The sequence below is a fragment of the Meles meles genome, chromosome 1 (genome assembly GCF_922984935.1).
Source record: "Meles meles chromosome 1, mMelMel3.1 paternal haplotype, whole genome shotgun sequence".
NCBI classification, from domain to species: domain Eukaryota; kingdom Metazoa; phylum Chordata; class Mammalia; order Carnivora; family Mustelidae; genus Meles; species Meles meles.
In genome coordinates, this window is record NC_060066.1 from 179,780,014 (window position 1) to 179,793,026 (window position 13,013).

At 40.2% G+C, this 13,013-nt stretch overlaps 1 protein-coding gene across 1 annotated transcript in view; it reads right to left on the minus strand.

Annotated features, from left to right (window-relative positions):
* Window positions 1-11,336: 11,336 nt before the first annotated feature.
* The window catches only part of LOC123947112 (cytochrome P450 4X1), a 41,696-nt gene continuing 40,019 nt past the window's right edge, over window positions 11,337-13,013 (minus strand). Inside the window, exons 11-12 of the mRNA XM_046013110.1 lie at window positions 12,390-12,472; window positions 11,337-11,588 (exon numbers count right to left, since the gene is read on the minus strand). Coding sequence (XP_045869066.1) covers window positions 11,420-11,588; window positions 12,390-12,472 — 252 coding nt within the window. The 3' untranslated portion in view covers window positions 11,337-11,419. The remainder of the gene's footprint in view (window positions 11,589-12,389; window positions 12,473-13,013) is intronic.

Here is a 13,013-nt window from a genome sequence, read left to right on the forward strand (position 1 = left end):
TGTATTTGTTTATTTATTTGAGAGATAGAACACGAGTAGGGTGGGGATGGACAGAGGCAGAGGAAAAAGCAGATTCCCTGCTAAGTAGGGAGAATGATGTGGGGCTTGATATGAGGACCCTGGGATCATGATGAGCCAAAGGCAGACGCTTAATCGGGTGAGCCACCCAAGTGCCTCTTGGTAGCTTTTTTGTAGATCCCCTAGAATTATTTTAATTGACTTTATTTTTAGAATGGTTTTATATTTATAGAGAAATTGACAAGATAATATAGAGTTCCCATACCCTGCACCTAGTTTCTCCTATTATTGACATTTTACATTAATGTGATACATTTGTTGCAATTAATGAACCACTGTTGATACATTATTATTAAATAATGTCAATAGTTTTATTCAGATTTCCTTAGTTTTTACCTAATGTCTCTTTTCTGTTCCAAGAGCCCATTCAAGGATACCATGTTGTATTTAGTTGTCAAGTCTCCTCTGGCTCCTCTTGGCTGTGCTACGGGAGTTTCACAGACTCTACTTGTTTTTGATGACTTTGATAGTTTTGAGGAGTTCTGGTCAGGTATTTTTTAAGATGTCTCTTTAATGGAATTGATATTTTTTCTTATGATAAGACTGGATTATGAGTTACTGGGAAGAAGATTACAGACATTTTCATCACATCAGAGGGGCTATTCAGTGACTCCAACTTACAAAGTCCTATTCTAGAATGAATTTCAAAATACTCATAAGGTAAGATGATGATCAAAGATGTCCTAAGAGCACCTCTTAGCTTAGCCAGAACATAGGGGATCCAGGAAGTTCTGGCCATGGTGTCATGCCCAGCAAACCACCTAGCCCAAAGGTCCGCACTGGACAAGTTTTTCCTCTGTAGACTGGAACAATAGCACCATTTAAAGAATGAAACATGGGGAGCCTGGGTGGCTCAGTTGTTAAGCGTCTGCCTTTGGCTCAGATCATGATCCCAGGGTCTTGGGATTGAGGCCCACATTGGGAATTTGATATTTTTCTTATGATAAGATGATTATGAGTTAATGGGAAGAAGATTACAGACATTTTCATCACATCAGAGGGGCTAGTCAGTGACTCCAACTTACAAAGTACTATTCCCTGCTTGGCAGGAAGCCTGCTTCTCCCTCTCCCACTCTCCCTGCCTATGTTCCCCCCTCTCTGTGTCTATCTCTGTCAGATAAATAAAGGAAATCTTAAAAAAAAAAGTGAAACATGATACTTTGAGTCAAAAAGATTCAATAATAATAATAAATCCCTACAAATTCAAATAATATTGTTCAACTGTGAACACAATTTTGAAGCCCAAGTCAAAATACTTAAATGAAATGAAGTGCTTTGAGCCAGTTTATGTCATAGAGAAAAAATTGCAATACCCTGATTCAGGAGGTGGAAAGCTTCTGACAGCACAAATGTGTGGTCTCACTCAGTAAATTCATTAGCTTCAGAACCAGGTAAGGTTTTGGCTCTGTCATTAGCTCTTGTTGAAATAGTTAAGAACAGGCAAGATGAGACAAGAAGAAAGCATTTCATTATTTCAAAGGAAGCTTACTCAGCATGAACCCGAGGAAGTTACCCAAGACTGGGAAAGCACACCTCAGTGTCTTAGCAGGAGCAAAGTCAAAGGTTTCACGGTTTGGGAATATTTATGTTCCCACCACTGAGAGCAAAAAACCTCAGAATTCATAAGCCATCAGGTAAAGTACTCAGAGGGAGTTTGTCATAGTAATGGGACAGAATGGGACCTAGATTTAATGCTGTGCTGGTCCAACAAAGCATGGAAGCAAGACCTGAAAGGATCACACTGTCTCAGAGTCACTTAACTGCCTTCTTAGAGTAAAGCCCCCAAATACTTATAGCTATTCACCTAGTGGCCAACAGTAGAATGAGATTATGGATCTAGAAATAGATCAAATTAGGCATAAACCAACATTTACAGAAGATAGGCAGAGTCATGCTGTGAATTCCCAAACGTACCTCTTCGAAACCAATCAGGTCAATAGACAATCTTTATCACTGCTTGTGTCAGGACTTCATGACCACGAAGAAGAAATGGTCTTCCTCATGCTGAAAAAGCCCTACTTAAACTTTAGAAACCATTCCTCCTACAAAGCATTGACAGGAGTCTGGGCTGTGAGAGGAGGCGTGTGTAGGAATGGAAAAGGCCAGCACCAGTAGGTGACAGTATGACCTTGGGATGGGGAGACCTGAGGGGTTTTTGGCTTCAGAGGCATTTCCAGAGGAAGATGCTAGAGCGAGCAAGGGAGATGGTGGCTAGCTATCCCTGATTTGGAATCTTTTGTTTGACTATTTATTGAGACTTCTCTTGACAGGTAGGAAGAGTTATGTAAGTATGCTCAGAATTTCCTGATTATTATTGCAGAGGTGAAGTAGGAATCATAGCAGAGAGACTTCCTGTTAACAGGAAGGTTAACTTTGGCTTTCCAAGAACTCCAGACCCTGGTTACAACTTTAGTCTGACCCCATAGGGTCTTTGTGACCTTAGCTGTTAAAACTGAGTGAAAATGGTAGACAATCTGGTTAGCCTGTGGTTGAACTGAACAATTATAAAACCAATGAAAACCCAGATTTGAGGGTTTAATCCAGGGTTTATTCTAATTTCCCAGAGAAACAGAATATATATATATATATATACACACACACACACACACACATAATATATACTATGTATCATAGTATATATTATGCACACATAATATATACTATGTATCATAGTATATATTATGCACACATAATATATACTATGTATCATAGTATATATTATGTATCACTATATATTATATATAAAACATTGTGTGTATATATATTTATTTTATATATTTATACATATATAAAATACATATAAAATAAGGAATTAGCTCATGCAGTTATGGAGGCTGAGATGTCTCAATATAAGTAGTCAGCACTTTGGAGACCCAGGAAAGCCAATGTGCAGTATTTCATCTTGAATCTGAACACCTGAGAACCATATGAATTGATGGTGTAGCTCCAGTCTGAAAGCCAGCAGGCTTAGGACCCAAGAAGAGCCAATGTTTCAGTCCAAGTGTGAAGGCTGGAAAAGATTGATATTCCAGCCCAGCAGTCAGGCAGGAAGTGCTCATTCTTACTGAGCTTCTTTGTTCTATTTAGGCCTCCAGTTGATTGGATGATGCACCCCCACATTGGGGAGGGCAGTCTGTTCTCCTTAGTCTGCCCATTCAAGGGGTAAGCTCATTTGGAAATGCCCTTAGACACACCCAGTGGCTGACACACCCAGACACACTCAGATTAATGCCTGGCCTAGTGTCTGGCACCTGGGGCCTAGTATCAAACTGGCACATCAGATTAACTGTCACATTCAGCAACTGATATGCATTAAATGGTGGGGGGGTGGTGGTGTAGGGAAGGATTGGCAAAGAACATGTGACTAGAGTCGACAGTCTGTTGTAGGAAATTATGTTCCCAGCAGTGTGACTTAGTAGAAAATAAACTTAATTCCTTTAGTCTTTGAACAGATAAAACCAACTCTTGGAGGAAAAGCAATTGAAGAGAGAGGGCACAGGTAGAAGAAAGAAAGGAGAAGGAAGCCAGAAACAAGGAAGAAGATGGCAGGAAATAGAGAAAAGAAAGTAAAAGTTGTAGAACAATAGAAAGACCAAAGGACCGAAAGCGACAGGTTTCTTTGAAATGAGCACTTTGGGGGATCAAGTCATAAAATATTAATTTTAAGTGTTGGGTCTTCCAAAGTTGTTGTTGCCCCATGGCACATTTCTAGTCATTTGTAGTGTCCCTCTGTACTCTCCGATATATTAGGAGGGAAAATAATTCTAAGGGTTTTTGAAGATCTTTGGTTGATATTTTGTGAGCTCCCTGAGGTCTGTACCAGCACTGGGAGTGTCTTCTGAGAAATGGGATGGGATAATCAAAACTCAATGTATGGTAAGCAGCAGTGGCCAGCTCCCAGGAGAGCTTTATGGACAGCACTCAAACTCCAAGTCTCCACATTAGAGTTTTAGAGGTGGTTTTCCATTCTATCCCATGAAGCCTGTGGATGAAAAATGTTCTTGGTCTCTTCCTCGATCATCCTCTTGGTAATTCTGTTTCTGCCCATATTGTGTTCATTATACAACAGCTGTCTTTATTACCATCTCATTATTCGCTCTGAGGGTAGTCATTTCCATGGTGATACTAAAATTTACACCTTTAGAGATGTTACTAATACTCACTGGTTTAGAGTGCCCCTTAAGGGCAATTGAGTAGAGAGTTATTCTCTGGCCAGCTCGGAGCCCATATCATGGCAATTGTCCCTCCTACATCCTTTATGTAGGAGTTTTATTAGTAATGTTGGATTAGTTGAGACGAGCACTTAGCAACATGAAGTCTCACAGAAAATTATTTCCTTAATTCTAAGTAATATAGCTGCTTGTCATATTCATGAAGGAGCCCAACCAGATAGTAAGGGTTTACAAAAAAGAGGAATCACCTCCTTTAGGAAGCATGTCCTACCTGACTTACCATCCCCATCCCCAAATGGCTGCTTAGCAATCACTTCCTTGGGCTCCCATTGCACCCTGGGCAAATCTGAGGAACAATGTTCTTCATAATGTATTATAAACATTGTTTTACTTACCTTCTTCCTCACTGTACTGAAAACTCCTCTCAGTCAAATACCATGCCAAATTATCTCTGATGTCTTCAACTTCTAACATGATTCCTAGCCCACACTAGAGTTAATAAATGAATCAGTGAGTGAATGTCTTGCTAATAAAAATGGGGAAAAGGGGTTGAATTCGAGAGAAAATTGGAAAGTAAACTTTGTGACTGAGTCTGATGAGTGAGGATGGGAGGGAAGTAGACGGCTCTCTAGCTTTAGTAAGGGTGGTTGTTAGAATCATTAATAAAGTTAATGAAAGTTTGTTTTGTTTTGGTGGGAGAACATAGTAGTTTTGGTGGGGCTTTTTTTTTTTTAGTATTGATTTTAACTTTTCTTTTCTTTTTAAGTAAGCTCTACACCCAATGTGGGGCTTGAACTCACAATCCTGAGATTAAGAGTTATGTGTTCTACTGATTGAGCCAGTTAGGTGCCCCGGAACTATGGTAGTGTTTTTGCACTGGTCTCAGCCTATCAATAACTGATGTGGCTGGAACAGCCCTTGTGGTTCTTATGAATGAAATACCCCTTTCAGCAACAGCCAGGGGGAAATCATGAAAAAATAAAGGTTTATAGCTTGTAAGACGTGTAAATTACATAGCACAGTGAGGGCCACGTAGCAAAGTTGTGGGTAAAGAGATCATGCAGGGGCCTGGTCTTTTCCTTTTATTGGGGTTGAGGGTTTCTCAGGCTCATCTTTTTTTGGTGAATTTAAAATGTAAAAGTTGAATTTGAAGTACAGGAGGAGAAAAAACACGCGCCCCAAATGGTCAGTTATTAAAATCAACCAAAATCCTTCCAGCTGTTGAGAAGGGGAGAGGAGATCTAGAGCAAGCAACTTGCTTGCTTATGGCAATGATCCAGTCATTGTCATGATCCAAATATGGCATGATCCAATCATCACATCACTTTGCTTAGCTCATATCCCATTGGCCTAAACTAAGTCACACCATCATACTTAATAGCAAGAACATCTGAGAAATAGTCTTTTGGGATAAGGTCGAGAGTTTTCTGTTTTTGTTTTTTTTTTTTAAGATTATTTATTTATTTATTTATTTGACAGACAGAGATCACAAGTAGGCAGAGAGGCAGGCGGAGGGGCGGGGAAGCAGGCTGCCTGCTGAGTAGAGAGCCTGATGCGGAGCTCAATCCCAGGACCCTGAGATCATGACCTGAGCAGAAGGCAGAGGCTTTAACCCACTGAGCCACCCAGGTGCCCCAGGTCAAGAGTTTTTATTTCAGTTTTCCTGTCTCTGCTCCATCAGTAAGTGAAGAGAACTTGTCTTTTACTTTATACAACCTTAGAACGCAAGAAGTCCTATCCAGGCCTGATGAAGAGAAATGAGATCACTCGGAGATTTTAGATATCCAGAGAGATAGGACTTTGGTTGTCATCCTCAAGGAGGGAGTAAATGCAGTCTCTCTTTGGGAAGTAAATAACCCAAAGGGATAGACTGGCACAGAGAGGGGCAGTATTTGTTTTTTTTTGGGGGGGGCAGGGTTTGCTGGTTATTACAGCTAGCCTAAACCTAAGTAATGTATTCGTTTATTCGTTTACTTTTTCACTGTTTGGGTCCCCTCTTGAATATAAGCTTCAAGAGTCTTGGTCTATTTGTTCCTTACAACATCCCCAGTGGCTAGAACACTGCCTGGTGTACAGGTGTTCCACAAATATCTATGAGGGAAGAAGTGCAGATAAATAATATCCCCTGCAGTAGGCAGGACTATGAGAAGCCACACAATGTCTCACCGAACTGTGGCTAAGATTGATGTCATAACCGACTCAGAGCTGCAACATTTATTTTCTCTGAAAATATATAGCTGTTTGTGGGCTAGACAGTCAGTAGAACAGCCGGAGCTAGAGGCCAGCTCATGATCATAGTTCATTTGTTCACTCTCCATCCATGAATTCATTCATTCATTAAACAAATATGTCTTGAGTACCTACCATGCAGTAGCATATACAGAGTGAAAATGTCAACCTGTGGTTAGAGGTGGGGCCAATCTATAGTTAGATGTCTTCAGGCAGGTATAACTCCATATTCCACAAACAAATATGACTAGTCTTGGGTGAGAAAAAGGAAGCGTGGGTTGTTCAGCACAGCCCGTTTCTAGCGAGCAGGTGCACCTCAGAACATTTATTTGGGATAGTGGCCTTTAATGGTGGCTAGCACAGTAATTCATATAATAGTGGGCCATTGTGGGGGAGAAGTAGGAAAAGGTCAGTGTCCTTATTAGATATTTTAAAGATTTGCCAGGGAAGCTGTGCTGCTCCCTTCAGGGGAGATACTCACATTCTATTCTAAATGAATTTGCAGGGACTCCTGGGTGGCTCAGTTGGTTAAGCTGCTGCCTTCAGGTCAGGTCATGATCCCGGCGTCCTGGGATTGAGTCCCAAGTCAGGCTCCTTGCTCGGCAGGGAGCCTGCTTCTCTCTCTGCCTCTGCCTGCCACTCTGCCTGCTTGCGTGCGTGCGCGCTCTCTCTCTGACAAAGAAATAAATAAACTCTTAAAAAAAAAAAAGAATTTGCAGTGTTGGGGCCACCATTTTTGCATACCCTCCAGAGATTGGAGAGAGAGCAAGCTGTGGACACTTTTCTTCAGGTCTTACAGTTGTTCTCAAAGAGATTCTTGTTTCTGGAGTGTTGACTAAAAATGACTAAACAAGTAGGGACACCAAATACCACTGGTGTCCTTACTTGAGGCAGTCTCAGATGCCAGAAGAAGTAGGCTTATAATATTTTGGATCCTTTTTTTTCATTTCCAGGCATCATGCTTTAAGACAGATGTTGTCAAAAGAGGTTTGAGTTAAGAAGAGACAAACCAGGAAAGTGTTGGCTATGAGGATGATGATGTGTGAGAAAAAGTACACAGAGCTGGGGGTCTGGATCAGGACTCCAATTCAAGAGGGATAAGATGGGCCTGCTTGAAGCATTAGCCAGCAACTGGACCATTGAATGGTGAATGAGACCTGAAGGAGAGTGTAGTTCAGGCCTCCTCTTTGAGGAGAAAAGGAAAGTCAGGAGTTGGAGAGATAATCCAAAATGCAAATGTCAAATCCAAATACCAGAAGCAGAATTGTAAATGAGAGACAGAACAGAGATGTCGAGCTTAAATGGGTCCCAGACTAGAGTAGGCACAGAAGAAAGTTAGTTCCAGGATGATGGCCATGAATACAGTCAGTTCTCAGCACCTTGACTCCATGGTGGTGGATGTTAGTGCAAGCCCACGTTAGATTTGCTGAAATTATAGTGCTGGAACACTGAGTACTTGGGAAGTCATGAGAACTATCTCTTAACTACTTAAAGAATTGCCAAAGTTCCAGAGTTCTAGATCTGCTACTCATTAACTGAGAGACCTTGGATATGCCACCTGATCTCGCTGAACCTCCTTTTCCTCATTGGGAAAGTGAATATGGTAATTTTCCATGCATACATCACAAAGGTGGTGGTATAGATCTAATTATGTAATGGTGGTAAAAGGACTCTGAAAACTATAAATTGATAAAGAAATTTTGAGCTGTATCTATGGGTGAAAGTTATAAGAAGGAAGGTTTTGGTTCAGTATTCTGAAACAGTATTATCAGTGACAGCTGCCTGGGGATGCAATAACTTGCCTTCTGAACTAATGGGAACCTCCATTACTAGACACAGTCATCTGCTAAGGTTCTTAAGGTTATGAAGGCAGAAGAAGGGCTATCATTTGGGTCCAGACATGGGCTCGTGGAATCCACCAGCATCATGAAATCACCAACAAACTCTGTTGGTGCTTGGGGTACATACACATTTCTGGAGAAGATCCACAATTTTCTTTAGATTAGTAAAAAAGGCCAATGATTTACAAAAGGTAAAGAATAAAAACATGACACTTGATATTACTTACAACTCCGTTGAGTGCTTTATCCTTTCTAGACTTGTTGTAACGGAGCACTTTTTTTTTTGCTTATGCGCATAAGCAAAAAACATCTTCCAGTTGAGGGGACAAGAAGAGTCAGAGTATTTCATCCAGGATGATGTAGCTCCTTCAAGATGCTTGACAACCCCATCCATTTCTGGCTCGGGACTGAGTATTTATAAATTTACCTGTATGGCCCGTTGAAAGCTGCCTCTTGATTACTATACTTTGAATGCTATGACATCTTCATGGTTAGCACTATCCCTGATACTCTTTCTATTTTAAAGGATCTGTTCCAGCACATGATTAAATGATAGGCTGTTGGTGGCAGAGGTGACTCAGTGTCCCTTCAACATCTTTTCTCCACTCCCACAGAAATAGAAGATTAAGCTGAGACAAGGTTGCCAGCTAAAGACCACATTTCCTAGTTTCCCTTCCAACTATAGGAGAGACTGGGTTGTCCACAGAGCTGTGAGCAGAGTGATGAGTACAATTTCCAGCCAGTATCCTAAAAAGGAAGGGCACCTGCCTTCCCATTCCTTTTCTTCTCCTCCCACTTGCTTGAAGGTAGATGTGGTGGCAGGAGCTAGCAGCTTCGTTTAGATCATTCATTGAATCATTCATTGACAGCTGTGCATTGAAGATGGAGAACGAGATATACAGAGCCTAGATGACCTCTGATGACCTTGTAGAGCAAACTACCCTACTAGTTCTGGACCACCTACTTCCTTAGGCCTTTCATATGAGAGAAAAAGATATTTTTATCTTGTTTAAGCTCCTCTATTTGGGGATATTTTGTTATAGTAAGCTGTTACAGATGTGACCAGGACTTTATTTTCATTTCTTATCCATCCAGGTGGGCAAGATCAGTTTGCTTTTACTTGGCAAAGGAAATATACTTCTACTGTTTGTTTCAGGGCTATCAAAAAAATATGTTTTTGAGTATCGCAGACACACAAGCTTACATTAGTTTCAGGTGTACAACATAGTGATTCAACTTCTCTCTAGGTTATGATGTACTCACCACAAGTGTAACTACCACCTGTCACTAGACAACGCTATTACTGTGTCATGGACTATATTTGCCACGCTGTGCCTTTCATTCCCATGATTTATTCATTCTATAACCCGAAGTGGTTCGGGGCTATTTGAATTGTCCAGCGAATTGCCATAGTTTTGCCACTAGGGGGCGTCTAAGAGGTGTAGCTTCTGTCCTTTGAGATCTCAACTTACATATCCCTTTCTTAAGATTTTTTAGACAACCCGGGGTGCCTGGGTGGCTCAGTGGGTTAAAGCCTTTGCCTTCAGCTCAGGTCATGATCCCAGGATCCTCGGATCGAGCCCCGCATCGGGCTCTCTGCTTGACAGGGAGCCTGCTTCCTCCTCTCTCTCTGTCTGCCTCTCTGCCTGCTTGTGATCTCTGTCTGTCAAATAAATAAATAAAATCTTAAAAAAAAATTTTTCTAGACAATCCAATCTAAAGTAAGCTCCCCTTCACTACTGTCTAGCTCAGGCCATTCACTTCCTTCAAGGCACTTAGTGAAATTCGTAATTATTTGTCTGCTTAGGATACAAGCTCCATGAGGGCAGGGGTCCTCGCTATTCATTCACTGAGTGCTTATCACAATATCTGACATGTAGTGGACATGAAAACATCAAATGAGTAATGACTCTGGAAATAATAATAATAATTATTATTATTAATATTTGGAAATTATTAAAAAATTCCTGCTCAGGCTTCAAAAGAGTGGTTAGCACCAGGAAACTATGTAGAATACCTAGATAATATTCAAAATGGAGGTTTTCTTATTCAAGATTGAAACCCAGAAACCATAAAAAAAAACTTTATTTACCTTATTTCATGAAAATTTAGAAGTTCTTTATGCTAACAGACACCATACAGTTTTATAAAAGTAGAATAATGGGGAAAGTTACAAAGAAAAGTTACAATCAAGGACTATATCCACAGTATTAGAGAAGTCATATAGAACTCCATAGGAAAAGAAGCATAAATGATGTATGAGTCACAGACAACAAAATAAATACAAGTGGCCAATAAGCATGTTTTTAAACCATAAATAATTTAAATATCCAATAATAAGAAAATAGTTCAATGAATTACAATACATTCATATTATAGAATATCATGAATCCATGATTAAGAATAAGATGTATTTTTTATTAAGTGAAAAAAGCAAGAATACTATGGATATGATCCCATCTGTAAAATACATATATACATATGTATATATGAAATGTATATGAAAAGTTCTGAAAAAATTAACACAAAGCGATTCTGTTTTTAGGAAAATGAGTAGGGTTGGTCAGGGCAGAGAGGTGTAGGGTATGTGATGTGGGATTTTTACTTTTTACTCTGCATGCTTTTTGAATGTTGGATATCTTTTACTGTGAGCATACATGCACAGATTACTTGCATAATTCCAAAAACTATTTTAAAAAGCAACAGAACATATATGGAAGTCACCTAGGAAAATTCTTGGTACGTAGCATTAACAACAGCGAGAATCAAAAAGAAATGATTGGAAAATCTCCCCAAATCATACAGAAACAGATCTGGGTGACACAGGATATCACCTAGAAGTGGTTTTGGATAATGTGCAGTTACACAAAGACCCCCATCCCTCCTACCCCTAACCCTCCCACCACCATATTTTGATTTCTCTTCATTTTCTTGGCCCAATAGCTGTAATTTTACTTTAAAACTCTCTCTCTCTGTGTGTGTGTGTGTGTGTGTGTGTGTGTGTGTGTGTATACATAAAATGGATGAATAGATAAATATATCCTATATAGAGAGGATATGTTGGATATATATATAATCATTGTACCCTGGGCTGTAACATTAGGGGAGTTTCTTCAGGTGTAAGTGGACCCCGTTCTTGGCTTTGAGGACAATCTGGTGCAAGAAGACAAGAGGTCTGGTGGGGTCTGGAGCCACTTTGAAGTGGAGTAGAATCAAGGCAATGGCCACCTTTAGCTCAATCATGGCAAAATGCTGCCCAATACAATTCCTGCAGGCACCAAGGGAAAGAAAGAGAGACCTTGAGGAAATGGTAGTTGTTTCTGACTCTTTTGTTAAGATGCTAGAATAATGAATCTACTGTTCACAGTAAAGCAGCATTTTCACACTAAACGTCAAGGAAAGTTTTGAACTTCTCTTATCTCCTGCAATAACATGAACCGAGAGGCTGTAATGTGATGCCCTCCCTAAAGAAGGTGACACTTGGAGATGCTTACAGAATTGTTTCTCCTGTGAGGATGTAGTGTGAAACGTGGTAACTATAGTTGGTAACACTGTAATGTGTGATTGAAATTTGCTAATAAAGTAGAACTTAAATATCTTCATGCACACATAAAGAGAGAAATTGGTGAAGGGGAAGAACCCTTTCACGATGTATGCAGATAGTGAGTCACCATGTTGTACATTTTAAATATCTTACAGTTGTGTATGTCAACTATGCCTCAATAAATTTGAAATTAAGGGGGAAAATAATTGTTTCTCCTGCATTGGGGGTGGCCTGCATGGCTTCTGAGCAAGTTTGCATTGTAGGGTAACTTTACAAGTTTACAAGTTTGCATTGTAGGGTAACTTTCTGACGCATGGCTGTATAGGATGTGACAGAGAAGGGCCTTGTCCTTTGTGAAACTAACTGGTCTTTTCAGGAGCTCAGATAAGTACCATGATCTACCTCATAATCTGGTGAGAAGATGGGACTCCATGGGAGAATATACGGAGTTGAGTTACCAAAGGAAGAGTGCTGTTTCCAAGTAAATATTTCTGTGCATTTTTAATAACTTCAAATTGTCCTTACCTTGGTCCAGCTGAGAATGGTAAGAAGGAGTGGGGGTGTCTCTGATCAGAATTCTCCTGGGAGAACCTCAAGGGGTCAAAGACCTAAAATGACAGTGCAATCCCACCACCATCCCCAAAACACCATTAGTGCATTTCTTAAGCTACTACATAGCACGAATCAACAGAAATATATGATGAGCCACATATGTACCAGAACACATATGTGTTCTGGTAGCCACGTTTTTATTATTTTATTTCATTTATTTGTCAGAGAGAAACAGAGAGAGGGAGAGAGCACGAGAGAGAAAGAGGCAGAGGGAGAAGCAGGCTGCTCACTGAGCAAGGAGTCTGAGGCGGGACTGGATCCCAGCACCCTAGGATCATGACCTGACTCAAAAGCAGATGCTTAACCGACTGAGCCACCTAGGTGTTCCAGGTAGTCACATTTTTTAAAACATGGAAATAATTTGAATAATAGAATTTATTTTGAAAAAAATTATCATTCCAACATGTGCTCGATATAATAATTATTAAGGCAATATTTCACATTTTTGTACTATGTCCTCAAATTCCAGTGTGTATTTTACATTCCCAGCATGTCTCATTTCTGATTAGCCACAATTTAAGTGCTCAGTAACCACAT